This window comes from Cebus imitator, unplaced genomic scaffold (assembly GCF_001604975.1).
Source record: "Cebus imitator isolate Cc_AM_T3 unplaced genomic scaffold, Cebus_imitator-1.0 Scaffold132, whole genome shotgun sequence".
NCBI lineage: Eukaryota > Metazoa > Chordata > Mammalia > Primates > Cebidae > Cebus > Cebus imitator.
In genome coordinates, this window is record NW_016107447.1 from 4,956,921 (window position 1) to 4,973,178 (window position 16,258).

General features: G+C 48.1%; 2 protein-coding genes across 3 annotated transcripts in view; one reads left to right on the plus strand and one right to left on the minus strand.

Moving 5' to 3' along the window:
* Nucleotides 1–11,009, plus strand: part of DDX27 (DEAD-box helicase 27) — a 23,578-nt gene extending 12,569 nt beyond the window's left edge. Inside the window, exons 10-21 of the mRNA XM_017541392.1 lie at nucleotides 1,453–1,552; nucleotides 1,714–1,855; nucleotides 3,214–3,367; nucleotides 4,124–4,205; nucleotides 4,311–4,488; nucleotides 5,867–5,973; nucleotides 6,086–6,188; nucleotides 9,080–9,174; nucleotides 9,270–9,393; nucleotides 9,810–9,897; nucleotides 10,535–10,609; nucleotides 10,732–11,009. Coding sequence (XP_017396881.1) covers nucleotides 1,453–1,552; nucleotides 1,714–1,855; nucleotides 3,214–3,367; nucleotides 4,124–4,205; nucleotides 4,311–4,488; nucleotides 5,867–5,973; nucleotides 6,086–6,188; nucleotides 9,080–9,174; nucleotides 9,270–9,393; nucleotides 9,810–9,897; nucleotides 10,535–10,609; nucleotides 10,732–10,750 — 1,267 coding nt within the window. The 3' untranslated portion in view covers nucleotides 10,751–11,009. The remainder of the gene's footprint in view (nucleotides 1–1,452; nucleotides 1,553–1,713; nucleotides 1,856–3,213; nucleotides 3,368–4,123; nucleotides 4,206–4,310; nucleotides 4,489–5,866; nucleotides 5,974–6,085; nucleotides 6,189–9,079; nucleotides 9,175–9,269; nucleotides 9,394–9,809; nucleotides 9,898–10,534; nucleotides 10,610–10,731) is intronic.
* A 1,955-nt stretch (nucleotides 11,010–12,964) lies between these two features.
* ZNFX1 (zinc finger NFX1-type containing 1) overlaps nucleotides 12,965–16,258 on the minus strand; it is a 33,222-nt gene continuing 29,928 nt past the window's right edge. Inside the window, exon 14 of one of the 2 annotated variants that reach the window (XM_017541390.2) lies at nucleotides 12,965–16,224. In XM_017541390.2, coding sequence (XP_017396879.1) covers nucleotides 13,777–16,224 — 2,448 coding nt within the window. In that variant the 3' untranslated portion in view covers nucleotides 12,965–13,776. The remainder of the gene's footprint in view (nucleotides 16,225–16,258) is intronic. The other variant, XM_017541391.2, reaches the window with a different exon arrangement.

Genomic DNA, 16,258 nt, shown 5'->3' on the forward strand with positions numbered 1-16,258 from the left:
AGTGTAGTGGCATGATCTCTACTCACTGCAACCTCCACCTCCTGGGCTCAAGTGATTCTCCTGCCTCAGCCTCCCGAGTAGCTGGGACTACAGGCAAGTGCCACTACGCCCAGCTAATTTTTGTATTTTTAGTAGAGACAGAGTTTCACCATGTTGGCAAGGATGGTCTCAATCTCTTGATCTTGTGATCTGCCCACTTCGGCCTCCCAAAGTGCTGGGATTACAGGCATGAGCCACCGTGCCCAGCCATGCCCGGCTTATTTTATATTAAATAAATAGAGATGGGGTCTTGCTGTGTTGTCCAGGCTGGTCTTGAACTACTGGGCTTAAGTGATCCTCCTCCGTTGGCCTCCCCAAATTTTGGATTCTAGGCATTAGCCACCTTGCCCAGCCCCAGCTCATTTTTGTTTCTTTTTGTAGAGATGGGGTTTTGCCATGCTGCCCAGACTGAGGGGCTTTTCTAGATGCGGGAAGACTAAAGAGATGTGGCAGCCCGCTGCAAGGCAGGAACTTTGGTTTTTGAACTAAAACAAAAGGCAACTATAAAATGACACATGGCCTGGCGCAGTGGCTCACATCTGTAATCCCAGCACTTAGGGAGGCTGAGGCAGTTAGATCACCTGAGGTTGGGAGTTTGAGGCCAGCCTGACCAACATGGAGAAACCCCATCTCTACTAAAATACAAAATTAGCCAGGCACAGTGGTGCATGCCTGTAATCCCAGCTACTCAGGAGGCTGAGGCAGGAGAATGGCTTGAACCCGGGAGGTAGAGGTTGCAGTGAGCTGAGATCGTACCATTGCACTCCAGCCTGGGCAACAAGAGTGAAACTCTGTCTCGTTCCGTCCCCAGGCTCCAGGCTGGAGTGCAGTGGTGCAAGCTCGGCTCACTGTAACCTCCACCTCCTGGGTTCAAGCAGTGCTTCTGCCCCAGCCTCCCAAGTAGCTGGGACTACAGGCGTGCACCACCACGCCCAGCTAATTTTTCGTATGTTTTAGTAGAGACGGGGTTTCACCATGTTGGCCAGGGTGGTCTTGATATCTTGACCTTGTGATCCGCCTGCCTCGGCCCCGCAAAGTGCTGGGATTACAGGCATGAGCCACTGTGCCCGGCCCGTTGAAGGAATTTGAATGTGGCCTATACGTTAGAGATTCACCCACTCGCAAGTCTTGGGTCTGTTGATGATGTAGTTTTGTAAGAGAAGGTCCTAGTCCTTAGGAGTTGTGTGCTGAAATATTTTCAGTAAGGTTAATGATGCCTCAACTGACTTCCCACAAAAAGACAAAGCAAATGTGGCAAAATGATAATTCTTGGTGAAAAGATAAAATAATAAAATAGATGAATCCTAAATATAACCAATGACAACAGAACAGTAGCCTGTATGCCATCCTGTGTCCCTCACTGTGACTGAAGAGCTCTCTACCCATTTCTGCCTTGTCTTTCCCTGCTCCCAGGATGCTGGATGAGTACTTTGAGGAGCAGATGAAGGAGATCATCCGAATGTGTTCCCACCACCGCCAGACCATGCTCTTCTCGGCCACCATGACAGACGAGGTGGGCTGAGGGACTTCTCTGTGGCAGGGGGAAGTGTGCATGGAGGGGACCGTGCACAGGACCCTGGCTGGGCTTGAGGGGGTTTGCCTAGGGTGAGCACTGCTGCCTCCTTCCCTACCACCTTGCAGAGAGTGGAGCAAACCCAGCTTTGTGCTTGGCAGGTGAAAGATCTGGCTTCTGTCTCTTTGAAGAACCCCGTCCGGATATTCGTGAACAGCAACACGGATGTGGCTCCCTTCCTACGGCAGGAGTTCATCCGGATCCGGCCTAATCGGGAAGGAGACCGGGAAGCCATCGTGGCAGGTGGCAGCTCAGGGCAAGCCTGGCTAGGGTGGGCTGGTCAGCTTCCTTGGGCTCGTGGTATCCACGCTGAAGTGCTTGGTTTTTGCCCCGTGCCTCTGCTGTCCAGTCTTCCTAGCGCAGAGGCTGTACTGCGCTCTCGGTCATCTGCTGTCTCACTTCTCCATGGGTCCTTCCTTTGCTTTATCGCCTCACCAATCCTCCTTGTGTCCTGTCCAACTCCCAGCCACTTGGCATGGTTGTGTCCCTCAGTCCAGACCACTGTCCTCTGTCGCCTGGATCGTTGCGCAGCCTCTAGTTCGAGCTCTCCACTTCCACTCAGCCCTTTGTGACTCTGCATTGCAGAGCATTTATGACGATTGCTTGCAGAAGGCATTCGTATTTGTTACGTCCTTATTTGAACACCCTGCAGTGGCTTCCACTGGTTTTAGACTAAAATCGAAACATCCTAGTGAGTCTTTTAGGACTGTTCAGGCCTGGCCCGTGCGTGCCCGGGGTCCCCAGCCGTGGAGGCTTGCTTATGGCTCCAGCCACATTCGCCTGCTTGTACTTTTTTTTTTCTTTTTTGAGGCAGAGTCTCGCTCTTTTGCCTGGGCTGGAGTGCAGTGGCATGATCTTGGTTCACTGCAGTCTTTGCTTCCTGGGTTCAAATAATTCTCGTGCCGTAGGCTCCTGAGTAGCTGGGATTACAGGCCCTAGCCACCATTCCTGGCTAATTTTTGTATTTTTAGTAGAGACAGGGTTTTATCATGTTTGCCAGGCTGGTCTTGAACTCCTGGCCTCAAGTGATCTATCCTTCTTGGCCTCCCAAAGTGCTGAGATTACAGGTGTGAGCCACCACACCTGGCCGCCTGCTTGTACTTCTCATTTTAAGCTTGCTCCTGCCTCCGGGCCTTACATGTTTGCCATTTCCTCTGTCTAGAATCTTCTGCTGGATCTTCCTATGGATCATCTGCTTTGTCATTCAACCTAATCTCACCTCTTCAGAGAGGCCAGCCCTTAGCTGCTTCGCCTTCCTCCCTGCACTCTGTCTTACGACATTTTTTACCTCCCAGGAATTGGCTTCTCTGTATCCACCCTGGAATTTGAGTTCCATAGGACAGGGACAGTGCCTTTCTCTCCAGTGCCAGGCACAGTGATCACACCTTGTGGATGAGGAGAGGGTACATGTTGAATAAGAGCCTAGAAACAGGCCGGGGGCGGTGGCTCATGCCTGTAATCCAAGCACTTTAGAGGCCAAGGTGGGTGGATCACCTGAGGATGGGAGTTCAAGACCAGCCTGACCAACATGGTGAAACCCCATCTTAAAAAAAAAAAAGAGCCTAGAAATAGCTGCCAACTCAATCCTTTCTTCCTGCCAGCTCTGTTGACGAGAACCTTCACTGACCATGTGATGCTGTTCACGCAGACCAAGAAGCAGGCCCACCGCATGCACATCCTCCTAGGGCTCATGGGGCTGCAGGTGGGCGAGCTCCATGGCAACTTGTCACAGACGCAGCGGCTGGAGGCCCTCCGGTAACATTTGGGGTGGGGACTGAGGCTCCCACCATCCTTGTGGGGCAGAGCAGGTAGAGGGAAGAAGAGGACCCTGAGCATTCTATTAAGAGCATTAGAAGGAGACACATAGGATGATATTGGCCTTGAACATTTTAACCTAACCACTGTGAGGTCATGTCTTGGATTCATTTAGAGCTCTGACTTCGTAGTCAGGGATGACCCTCATGCCCTTGGATGCTCGTCCCTAGCATGGGAGCTGTTGTGTGGGGCCACAGAGGAAGCTGGCTTGGAAAGACGGCACATGGTCTCTTCTCTGAAGCTTTCTGAGAGTGGTGAACATTCCTGGGTCTGACTGAACAAAATTTAGAGTCAAAGTCAGCAGCCGTGACTTGAGCATCTACTTTGCCAGGCACTGTGCTATGTGCTTTCCATGTGATTTCTTGTTGAATCCTCAGAGAATGGCATCAGGGTGGTTGGCAAGGAGGAACCCTTTAGAACTCTCCACCTATCCATGTTCATCAGAGGAGTGCTGAAAGGTGTTTGTTAAAGATAGACTGATTTAAACTGAGACATTTGCCCATCCTGTTAGCAGACACAGAACTATGTTTGCTCTGCATAATTGGTTGTTGAAGAGTGGGTGTAAATATCCCATGTGCTCACATTTAGAATGTATCCCTATTTTAATGCCCTGTTCTGTCCTCTGCTGGCTCAGGGTCTTGTGGAGCATTATTGGGGGAGGTGTCTGGATGAACAGCTGTTTGTGACTGTTTCTAGGCGCTTTAAGGATGAACAGATTGACATCCTTGTGGCCACTGATGTGGCAGCCCGTGGACTTGACATTGAAGGGGTCAAAACGGTGAGCAGACCCTATCTTCCTTGGACTTTTGGTGGAAGTCTTTTTGCCTCTTCGCACCCCTCTTCCCCTGCCAGACCTGACTGATGTTCATTTTTGACCTTCTAGGTAATCAACTTCACAATGCCTAATACCATCAAACATTATGTCCACCGGGTGGGGCGAACAGCGCGTGCCGGCAGGGCTGGGCGTTCAGTCTCCCTGGTGGGAGAAGATGAGCGGAAGATGCTGAAGGAGATTGTAAAAGCTGCCAAGGCCCCTGTGAAGGCTAGGATACTTCCCCAAGGTGAGCAGGCACCGCTGTGGCAGTGCAGAATGGCTCTGGTGGGCGGGGCAAGGGCAGAGAGTGTGACGGCAGAGAGCGGATGCTTTACAGTTCAGAGCCGGATTTGAATTCCAGCCCTGCTGCTCCCTTGCGGAGTGACCCTGTGCAGGTTTGGCCTCAGCTCTCTGAGCTTGCCTCCTGTGTGTAGAAGGGAATAATGACACAACTGTAAACACAGTGCCCCACTTAGGTGGAAAATTGGGAAGAGAAGGTCGCTTGGGGCAGAATTCTCAATAACCTCCTCCTCCCCTTACTATTGGTGGGAGGAAGTCAGAGATCAGTACTCATTCCTTTTGGGTCCTTTCATTGATTTTGTTCTTCTGATCTGTAGGGGTCCTATAAAGCACGACCTCTTTAAAGTATTTTGTTTTCTTTTGTTTTGTTTTGTTTTGTTTTGCTCTTGAATTCCTAGGCTTGAGTAATCCATCCGCCTCTGCCTCCCAAAGTGCTGGGATTACAGTAATAAGCCACCATGCCCAGCCTTAAAAATTTTTAAAGTTATGAAATGTTACATATTTAGCCTGGGCATGGTAGCTCTTACCTATAACCCAGCACTTTGGGAGGCCAAGGCAGGAGGATTGCTTGAGGTGAGGAGTTCGAGACCAACCTAAGCAATATGGCAAGACCCCGTCTCTAAAAAGAAAATATTAGCTTGGCATGGTGGTGTGCGCCTGTAATCCCAGCTGTTCAGGAGGCTGAGGCAGGAGGATCACATACACCCTGGAGGTTGAAGCTGCAGTGAGCTATGATTGCACCACTGCACTCCAGCTTGGTCAAAACTGTAAGACCCTGTCTCTAAAAAATGAAATAAAAAGTACATATTTATTGTTGGAGACGTAAATTAAAAAAGCAAAAATGTAATTCTGTCAGAGAGCTCACTACTGGTAGCATTTAGGTGTATTTTGAGGTGGTGTCTGGGCTGGAGTGCAGTGGTGCCATATCGGCTCACTGCAGCCTTCACCTCCTGGGTTCGAGCAGTTCTCCTGCTTCGGCCTCCCGAGTAGCTGGGATTATAGGCATGTGCCACCACACCTGGCTGATTTTTGTATTTTTAGTAGAGACGGGGTTTCACCATGTTGGCTAGGCTGGTCTCAAACTCCTGACCTCAGGTGATCCACCTGCCTCGGCCTCCCAATGTGTTGGGATTACAGGTGTGAGTCACCGCGCCGGCCTTATTTTCTTGTAGATAGAGTCTGGCCATGTTGCTTAGGCTAGCCTCAAATTCCTGGGCTCAAGCAATCCTCCCACCTCTATCTCCCAGAGTGCTGGGATTACAGGTGTGACTCACTATGCCCAGCTTACCCTTATTTTTAAATCCTTTTAATTTTCTTCCTTTGAGATGTTGTCCTCAAATTCCGGGACAAGATTGAGAAAATGGAGAAAGATGTGTATGCAGTTCTGCAGCTAGAGGCGGAGGAAAAAGAGATGCAGCAATCAGAAGCTCAGGTGAGGCTGTGAGGCAGGCTCTTGTTCACAAGGCTGCTCAATTTGCAGGCAGTGGCTTCCCGTGTTAGTAGACACAGGTTTCACAGCAGGCACCCTTTTGTTATCACTACAGATCAATACAGCAAAGCGGCTCCTGGAGAAGGGGAAGGAGGCAGTGGTTCAAGAGCCTGAGAGGAGCTGGTTCCAGACCAAAGAAGAGAGGAAGAAGGAGAAAAGTAAGTCAGGGAGGCTCCGCAGAAATCTAAACACAGAATTACCCCATAGGACTCAGCAGTTCCGTTCCTAGTTCTATACTGTAAAGCAGGGGTCCCCGACCGCTTTGGCACCTGGGGCCAGTATTGTGGAAGACAATTTTTCCACATTCAGGGTGTGGCGGGTACATTAGATTCTCATAAGGAGTGCACACCCTAGATCCCTCGCATGCACACTTCACAGTAGGGTTCGTGCTCCTGTGAGAATCTAATGTCGCTGCTGATCTCACAGGAGGAGGAGCGCAGGTGGTCATGCTCCCTCATCCTCCGCTCACCTGCTGTGCAGCCTGGTTCCTAATAGGCCATGGACTGGTACTGGTATGCAGCCTGGGGGTTGGGGACCGCTGCTATAAAGGACTGCTAACAGGGACTCAAACACATACTTTAGATGCCAGTGTTCTTTGAAGTGCTGTTCGTAATGGTAAAAAGGTAGAAACAAACTATGTCCATCAATAGGTGAATAAATAAACAAAATTGGGGGGGATGTATACACACACAATGGAATATTATTTAGCCACGAAGCTCTGATAAATGCTATAAGAATGAACCTTGAAAATATTAAGCTAGGGCCGGGCGCGGTGGCTCAAGCCTGTAATCCCAGCACTTTGGGAGGCCGAGGCGGGTGGATCACGAGGTCAAGAGATCGAGACCATCCTGGTCAACATGGTGAAACCCCATCTCTACTAAAAATCGAAAAATTAGCCGAACATAGTGGCACATGCCTATAATCCCAGCTACTCAGGAGGCTGAGGCAGGAGAATTGCCTGAACCCAGGAGGCGGAGGTTGCGGTGAGCCGAGATCGCGCCATTGCACTCCAGCCTGGGTAACATGAGTGAAACTCCGTCTCAAAAAAAAAAAAAAAAAAAAAAAAAAATATTAAGCTAAGTGAAATAATCCAGACTCAAAGGGGACAGATATTGTTGGATTCCACTTACGTGAGATACCTTGCTGGGCAGATTCCACAGAGACAGAAGGAGATTACAGATTACTTAGGGCCAGGCGAAGCAGGGGAAGAAGTTATTAGTGGCTGCAGAGCTTCTGTTTGGGATGATGACGGTGAGTAGCCTCCTTGTTAGGAGTTTTGGAAACATAGTGGTGATTGTTGTACAGTGTTGTGAATTTAAGTAATGCCACTGAATTGTATACTTAGGATTGGGTAAAATAAATGGCAAATTTTGTTATGTGTGTGTTTGTGTATATATATATATATATATATATATAACTATAGTAAAACGTTTTTCTTAAAGGTTAGGAAATACTTAATATAGATTTCCTCTCCATCTCTCTTTAAAAAAGACCCAAAACACTTATTAGTTCACATTATTCTGTGCCTTGACTTTTTCACTTAATTTTGAAGATATGTTTTATATAGGCCCATATATGGCTGCCCTTTTAATTTTTTTAATGGCTTCATATTCCTCCATCATATGAGTTGATTTTTTTTTTGAGATGGAGTCTTGCTCTGTCGCCCAGGCTGGAGTGCAGTGGCGTGATCTCGGCTTACTGCATCCTCTGCATCCCAGGTTCAAGCAATTCTCCTGCCTCAGCCTCCCAACTGGCTGGGACTACAGGTGCGTGCCACCATGCCCAGGTAATTTTTTGTATTTTTAGTAGAGACAGGGTTTCACCGTGTTAGCCAGGATGGTCTCGATCTCCTGACCTTGATCCGCCTGCCTTTGCCTCTCAAAGTGCTCGGATTACAGGTGTGAGCCACAGCGCCCAGCCGATCATCATTTATTTAACTTATACCCTGTTGAGGGATATTGAGGTTGTTTACAGTTGTGGTGCCATCCAGCCTGGGCAACATCATGAAACCCTGTCTCTACTAAAAATCGAAAAATTAGCCGAATGTGGTGGCACATGCCTATAGTCCAACTACTTGAGAGGCTGAGGTAGGAGGATCACCTGAGCCTGGGGAGGTCAAGGTTGCAGTGAGCTGAGATTCTGCCACTGCACTATAGTAGTCTGGGCAGCAGTGAGACCCCTGTCTCCAAACAAACCAACAAATAAAAAACCACCAAAAAACAATCATTACAAACAAGGCATGTAGTGAATAACCTTGTACATATGCCCTTTTACAATTAAGCAAGTATATATTTGGCTTGCAGGATTCATTCCTAAAAGTGGAATAGTGGGTTAGAGTGTATTTGTATTTCTAGTTTTGTTAGAGGTTGCAAAATTACCCTCCTAGAAGGTATACCAGCAGTTTTAGAAATACTATTTATATTTGATGGGACAAAATAAGGGTGTATATATGTTAAATTTCTGATAGAAATAGAGTTATAACTGTATTGGTGGGTAAAGTAGTATAAGTGACCTAAATCTTCATCTTACATAGCAGCAGGTTTTTAATGAGTATCTTAAATGGATTAATTGAAAAATAGTCAAAAACGCATGTTATTTAGTGAGATGGAGGTAATCAGTGGAAGAAGTGTTTGCTGCTTTTCTTTTTTTTGAGATGGGGTCTCACTCACTCTGTTGCCCAGGCTGGAGTACAGTAGCGTGATCTCAGCTCATTGTAGTCTCCGCCTCCCAGGTTCAAGCAAGTCTCCCATTTCAGCCTCCCAAGTAGCTGGGGTTACAGGTGCACGACTACGCCTGGCTAATTTTTGTATTTTTAGTAGAGACAGGGTTTCAGGCCAGGCTGGTCCTGAACTCCTGACCTCAGGTGATCCACCCTCCTTGGCCTCCCAAAGTGCTGGAATTACAGACCTGAGCCAGCTTGCCTGGCCAAGAAGTGCTTGTTGCTTTTTATTTTAAGCTGTTATGTACCAATTTAAAATATGAGCACTTATTGTAAGCTTAAAAAAAGATAAAATCATCCCTGAAATCTTATGTTTTCTTCTCATCCCAGTTGCCAAAGCTCTGCAGGAATTTGACTTGGCCTTAAGAGGAAAGAAGAAAAGGAAGAAGTTTATGAAGGATGCCAAAAAAAAGGGGGAGATGACAGTGAGTGGCCTCCCTTTTGGAGTTTGGGTCCACTCAGTGGGGTGGGTCAGAGTAGCCTGCTGTGTTCCACACTCACCCCTCCCCATTTCCCCCAGGCAGAGGAAAGGTCCCAGTTTGAAATCCTCAAGGCGCAGATGTTTGCTGAACGGGTAGCCAAGAGGAATCGCAGAGCCAAGCGGGCCCGAGCAATGCCCGAGGATGAGCCAGTGAGAGGCCCTGGTAGGTGGATGGGGAGCCCAAAGGAGCTTGTAGGGAGATTTTCCCTGAAATCTGTGCTTTGGGTCAGGGAGAAAATTTGAGGGATGATGACAACAGCCCACATTATTTGAGTAATTAGTATGTACGAATTACCCAAAGGTAGTAATTACCCAAGGGATAGTGTACAGCTATCCCTTCATTGGTCAAAGAAGTGTAGTGACCCTGTGGGTGGTGAGGACTAGGATTTGAATACCAGCTTTTCTGACTCTGGAGCCTAAGTCCTTACCAGCTGCTACTTGGAGAAGCTGTTAAGGATAGAATGAAGATAGTCTTTGGATGCCAGAGCATCCACTGAACTTGGAATCATTACCCTGAACTTAAGGGGATTTAGGAGCTTGGGCCAAAGAGAATATCTAACCCCTTGTCTTTGTGCACAGCCAAGAAGCAAAAGCAGAGGCAGAAATCTGTATTTGATGAAGAACTCACCAACACAAGCAAGAAGGCCCTGAAACAGTATCGAGCTGGGTAGGATTTCAAGTCATCCAGGAGCCCCTGGTATTCTAATGGAAGCTATGAGTCTTCTCCCTCCTTCTCTATTCCCAGTTCTCACATACCTATAGCTTTATAATATGTAAATTCAAGGGTACCTGTCTGTTCTCCACCACCCACCCCTCTCAAGGCCACCTGAGGATCCCAAGGTGAGAACAGGAGAGGGGTGTTAAGCTATCACTGTTCCTGCCTTTGAGGTGAAATAGTACATTGTTGGGTTCAGAAATGGAGCTTTCCTTCAGGGGAGTGATAACTTTCATCTCAAGTTCCATCCTACAGAACCGCAAACAGAGAATCCTGGCTTGCTCTCAGGAATATGTTGTCCCACGCCACTTTCCCCAGCCCAGGGTTGGGGTAGGGGCAGACTAAGCTTCCCAAGAGGTTGTATATACATAAGAAGGGCCTCTTCCAACCTCGTTTTAAAGTTGGGCCCTGAATTCCAAAAACATATGTTGTCAGGTGGAAACACATAAAAGCTTAGAACTTGGGCCCTGAAAATGATGCATCCCAGAGATGCCACTGCTTCATGTAGGAGCTGGGTAGGGTGGGGGTGAGACAACACTGATTTGTTCAACAGCTTGCTCATTTCAGCATCTCATCTTCTTTTTCACAGCCCTTCCTTTGAAGAAAGGAAACAGTTGGGCTTGCCCCACCAGAGACGAGGAGGAAACTTTAAATCTAAATCCAGGTGATGCTGGCTGTTTTGGAGGGCCACAGGTTATGGCTGTTTGGGATTAGAGATAAAAACCTTTCATGGAAAAGGAGCTTCTCCATCCTCATTCTGGTCTTAACTCTCTGATTTTCTTATAGATACAAGCGGAGGAAGTAGCTGTTGTGACCTGAAGAAATTCATGGGGGCAGTCCTTAAATCCCTTCCCTGTGGGAAGTTATCCTGGCTGGTCTGTCTTTTCTCCACGTGTTTAAAAAAAAAAAATTAAGCCTGTCATTTGTGTATTAAAAAAAAAACTTTGGGTGGTGGTGGTATGTAGCTGTTTTCCTAAGCATGTCTGTCAATCTCCCTTCTTGCTGATTAGCTTTCATATAATGACCATACTCAATGGAGGTATTTTTGGGGAGGAAGAGAAACCCATCTGAGTGTATATCTTATTACTATCTCTTCATGTGCCCACAGTCTACTAGGTTGGTACTGCCACATACAGTTGGAATGCAGAATCTTTATGCCTGTAGAGGAACTGGGTATGGAGTGAGGAAACTCTTGTTAGTTGTCTTCTGGCCTGGGGAATATAGTGAGACCCTGTCTCTCCTGTTTCTTAAGAAAAGTTATCTTCTGTTGATATTCTAGAACTAAGAGCTAAATGATAGCTCAAGAAGTTAGCTAAATGATAGCTCTTAGTTCTAAAACATCAAGAAGAGGACTTTAGCATGAATGCCAACCATGCACCAGGTATTTTGTATGCTGAATAGAATCCAGTCAACTCACTGCACTCCTGTGAGGCAGGCAGTGATATCCCCATTTTTCCAATAAAGAAACAGAGGCTTAGAAAGACTGACTTTCCAGAGTTGCACAGCTGGGAATTCAGGTTTTCAACTAACATCTACTTGAACCCACACCCCACCTCTTACTGCTCTACTGTGGAAATGCTGCTGGAGAAACAGAAGCCCCAAAAGGACAGAAGGAGCCTTGACTTCGTCAGTTAGTTACTTGCTGCAAAAACCAGAGTCCCTTGTGCCCAGGCTGGAGTGCAAAGATGCAGTCTCGGCTCACTGCAACCTCTGCCTCCCAGGTTCAAGTGATTCTCCTGCCTCAGCCTCCCAAATAGCTGTGGTTACAGGCACCTGCTACCACACCTGGCTAATTATTGTATTTTTAGTAGAAACATGATTTCACCATGTTGGCCTTGAACTCCTGACCTCAGGTGATCCACCCACCTTGGCCTCCCAAAGTGCTGGGATTATAGGCATGAGCCACCATGCCTGGTAGAATGTTGGTTCTCCTCCTTTACTGACTCAGAATAAGATGAAGGCTGTGGGGCCCACCTGGGAAAAGTGTGTATAGTTCGTTACAATTTCAGGGAGTACTTACTGCCCCACCCCCAGCTTAAAAATGGTAAGTTATCCAGTAGCACATACCCTAAAGAGTGTGTTCAAAGCTATTCATTCAGGGTGCACGTTAAGTCGCCAACAGAGGGTCCAATTCAGAAAATGATGGCACAACTGTGTGATGATGGAGTCCAGTTCAGACTTACTGTCTTAATATGTTTTACAGAAAGGTCATTTGGCTAAAAAAGCCAAGTATGGAACTGTGTACTTTTTATTTTGAAGCAGGGTCTCACTCTTGCTCAGGCTGGAGAGCAGTGCCTTGATCACTGCTCACTATAACCTCAACCTCCCCAGGCTCAGGTGATCCTCCCACCTCAGCCTTTGGAGTAGCTAGGGCTATAGGTGTGAGCAACCACACCTGGGGCTAATTTTTGTATTTTTTTGTGGAGATGGGGTTTTGCCATGGTGCCCAGGCTGCCCACTGCAGCCTCCCAAAGTGCTGGGATTACAGATGTGAGAGCCACTGTGCCCGGCCCCAAGGGATATGTATTGCATGTGCATAAATTATCTCTGGGAGGACTAAGGAAATGAACAGGGTTTGCTTCTGGAGAAGGAAACTTTAAGTATAGCCCTTTGTACAGGTTGAAGAAATGTTTTTTTACCGTGGGTAAAAATGATTCATTCACCAGCTAAATAAAAATCCTGTATCACAAAAACAAAATCACAGCTTCACTGTGGACTATGCCTGCTCTGTCCCCATCTTCACTGTCTTTGGCCATCTGAGGTGCTTCTTCAAGTTGAGGATACACGTGGACCATTGATTTTCTCAATCATCGTTTTAATTGGTTTTATAAGCTAAAGTGCATAGTAAAGACAAAAAAAGGAAATGCATACATAGGAAAGGGACACTTAGAAAGGACCTGAGATACCTAAATGTCTGTTCTAAGGAACACTGGACTGAGGGGATGCAGATGCAGGCAGCAGGCCTGGGTCTGGCTTCTGGCCTGGGTTTGGAGCCTGCAGAGGCTGCTGGCATGCTAGCCCTACCCAGGCAAAAGCTGCAAGAGGGAGTACTGGGATGAAGGATCACACTTGGGATAAATGCTGCTGGTACTGAATATGAGTTTAGCCCCATTCAGGGCCTAGGGGTAACCAGCAGTGCTACCAAACCTGTCAGAGAACAGGTAAGAAACTTCCATCATGCCAAAGTGCAGGTTACAGGAAATGACCTGGGCCTGCTGCATAAGCCCTCAGATGTGGGCTGTCACATCTTCCCCACTCTCAGTGACTATGTAACTGGGTCGGGGTGAGTTGAAGTCTTCGTCTTATCACATGCCTCCATTTCCTACAGACAGGGTGCCCAAGGAGGGCAAGAGGGGTTCTTGTGCTCCTTTAAGGGATAAGCAGTCATAAGCAACTCTGGGTTTCTGTTTATTATAATAAGAGTTAGTCTGCAAATTAGGGCCTGGCAATTAGAATCGGTCAGTGTCAATGAGCTCATACTTTGTTCCTGGGGAACACTGTAGAAGACACATCTGACCAAGTAAAGAGCCAGAGATAGCACTAGGTGGCTGGCCCTAGGTGGAAGCCCCAAACATGTTTGAGGGAGTATGTTCACTAATCTGCAGGAGAGAAAAAGAGGTGAGATCTTTGCTCTTTGTTCTGGAGATAAAGTGCTTACTCTAGCGCACGGGTAAATCTAGAAACAAATGCGGGCAAGCCCTAAAAGTGGATCCTTAAATAGGTGCAAAGACTAGAAAGGATGATAATAAAAAACAAACTTCGGTTCCTTCATAAGGGAGTTGGCCCCAGTCATTCAGTGGCCAGGGCAAAAGGCAGCGGTGTACCGTCTTCCTACATCATCCTCTGGATCTCCTCAAAGTTCATCAGGTTGTTGGCTGTGTCAGACCAGGCAGCGTGTTGGGCTCCATCCATTTCAGAAGCAAGCTGGTTGCTTCTTTCCAGAGCGTGATTTGTGCCACCAATCACTTCCTTACAGTCAGGACACGTGCCCCTCTCCATGGCTCCCCCACAATCGCCAATCACATAGATATGGCCATTGCGGCACTTGAACCAGTGACCGCGAGGATAACCTATGGCACTGACAATCTGCACTCGCTCTTCCTCTGAGATGCCCAGGCCAGAGCAGGGGAGAGTGGCTTTCAGAGCTTCCATCTTCTCCCGCACAAGTTGTTCATCCTCTTGGGTGAACTTACATGTTTTCTCAAGGATATTCTGGACACTATAGACCTCTACTGCTATGCTATCTTTCACCTTCTTCCCTGTTATCTTGTAGCGGGTTAGAAGGTTCACCAGGTATGTGAGTCTCTGGATTTCACTTCGGAGGTCACTTAGTTCCTGGCTAGTGAAGCTCAAGCGCTTCTTGGCCAGCCACTCATGGACCTGCTCTAGTCGAGTCCTCACTCTTTTCTGTTCTAAGACATCCATCTTTTTCAGGGAATCCCACAGGCTGGCCAGGTGGTCATAGAAGCTGATGTAATTCTCAACCAGAACCAGGTCCTTCACCGACAGATTTTTCTGGGCTAGCTTCTCCTTTATCGTCAGGAAGTCTTTAGGAAGCAGCTGGTGGAGGAGGCTCTTCCTCTCCAGCAGGGCCTTCAGCCGTTCCTGGCTGGTTGCTATCTCCCCTGCTGAGCCCTGGATCTTTTCTTTGATGATTTCAATCTCTTCTAGCCGCTGTTTTATGCTAGTTCCATACCTCAGGTTTTTGCGGATGGGCACCTGGCAGATAGGGCAGACTTTCAACTTGATGGCGACTTCATCATTCTTTTGTTCATTCATGTAGCGGTCTAGAGCTTGCACCTCGAAGATGTGGCTGCAGTCTTCCAGCTGCACAAAGCGGGCATCAGGCTCATCCTCAAACCCAAAGAATATTTGGGTGACCTCATCCATGTGGCAGATCCGGCATTTATTGGGGCATGGCTCCCCACAGAGACCAATGCAGGGGTGGCCACAAGCTAGCAGCTTAGTACAAGGCACACAGCACGGGGGTCGGTTGCAGGGCTCAAAGCAGAGTTTAGTGCACTGGTAGTGCTGGCAGCGCCAGACACAGGGTTCCACACAGGGGCTGCACAGCTCCCCACATTTCTTCTTGCACTGGCTATGGATACAGCGGTTCTGACAAGTCCGTTGGCAGGGTGGGCACTCGCCGATGCACGGTTCCTGGCACTTGTGTGAGCAAATAAGCAGGCGCTTGCAGGGCTGCTGACAGCGTTCATGGAAACGCCCTTCGAAGCAGCTGTGGCAGGAGCCTGGGCAAGGATGCCCGCAGTCCAAGATAGTGCCACACTTGGTGGTGCACTTGGTGGCGACTGGCAGACCATGCATGAGGTCTTTCACATAACCACATTTTACCTGTTGGCTATGCCCACACTTAAGTTTTACAGTGACCATTTCTGAACACAGCTGCACACAGTCCTCACCACATGGGTGGTTGCATCTGTGCCCACATCTCAGAAACTTGGGGCAAGGCTCTTGGCAGCAGAAATCTGACTCAGGCACAGAACAAGGGACCATTTGTTCATGGCCGCATCGAGGAATGGTTTTGGGCACCTTCACCTGACAAGGCTGACACTCCTGGAAGCAAACAAGGGGACACCGGTGCCCATCCTGGCAGATAACCTTCTGGCATGGCTTCATGCACTGGAACTCCTTGTGTGAAGAGTCATAAGGGTGGCAGGCACGGGTGCAGACGTGCCCACAGCCCAGCCGGAACTCACAGGGCAGGCTGCAGCCTCCTTCAGGTACTTTTTGGAAGTCAGAAGCTTTGGATACTAAGGTGTGGGTATCAGGGTGGTTCTGGCAGCAGAGCCGGAGCATGGGGCCTATTTGATTGTTCTCTCGAAGTGTATGAATGATCTTGCTCCACAGGGGCACCTTGGCCAGCATTTGCATGTTTCCAATGCAGTACATTCCCTTCTTGGCTCGGGACAAGGCCACACAGATGCGGTTGGATATCTGCAGAAAACCCACCTTGCCTTCTTGGTTGCTTCGAACTAGTGAAAGGAGGATGATGTCATTCTCTTCCCCTTGGTATTTGTCCACAACATGGACCCTGACGCCAGCAAATGTCTTGGCAGGCATCAGTTTGCGCAGGCAGAAGAGCTGCCCAGTATAGGTAGTAAGGATGGTGATCTGGGAAGGCAGGTATTCCTGGCACAAGAAGTACTTGCACAGCTCTACTACAAAGTGAGCCTCGTGCTGGTTCTGATGGCTTTTGCCCTCTTGGATTTCCTGTTCAGGAAAGTTGTGTTCTACAAAGAAAAGGTTGGAAGACACCCCCTAACAAGGAAAAGAAGTGACATGTTAAAAGGTT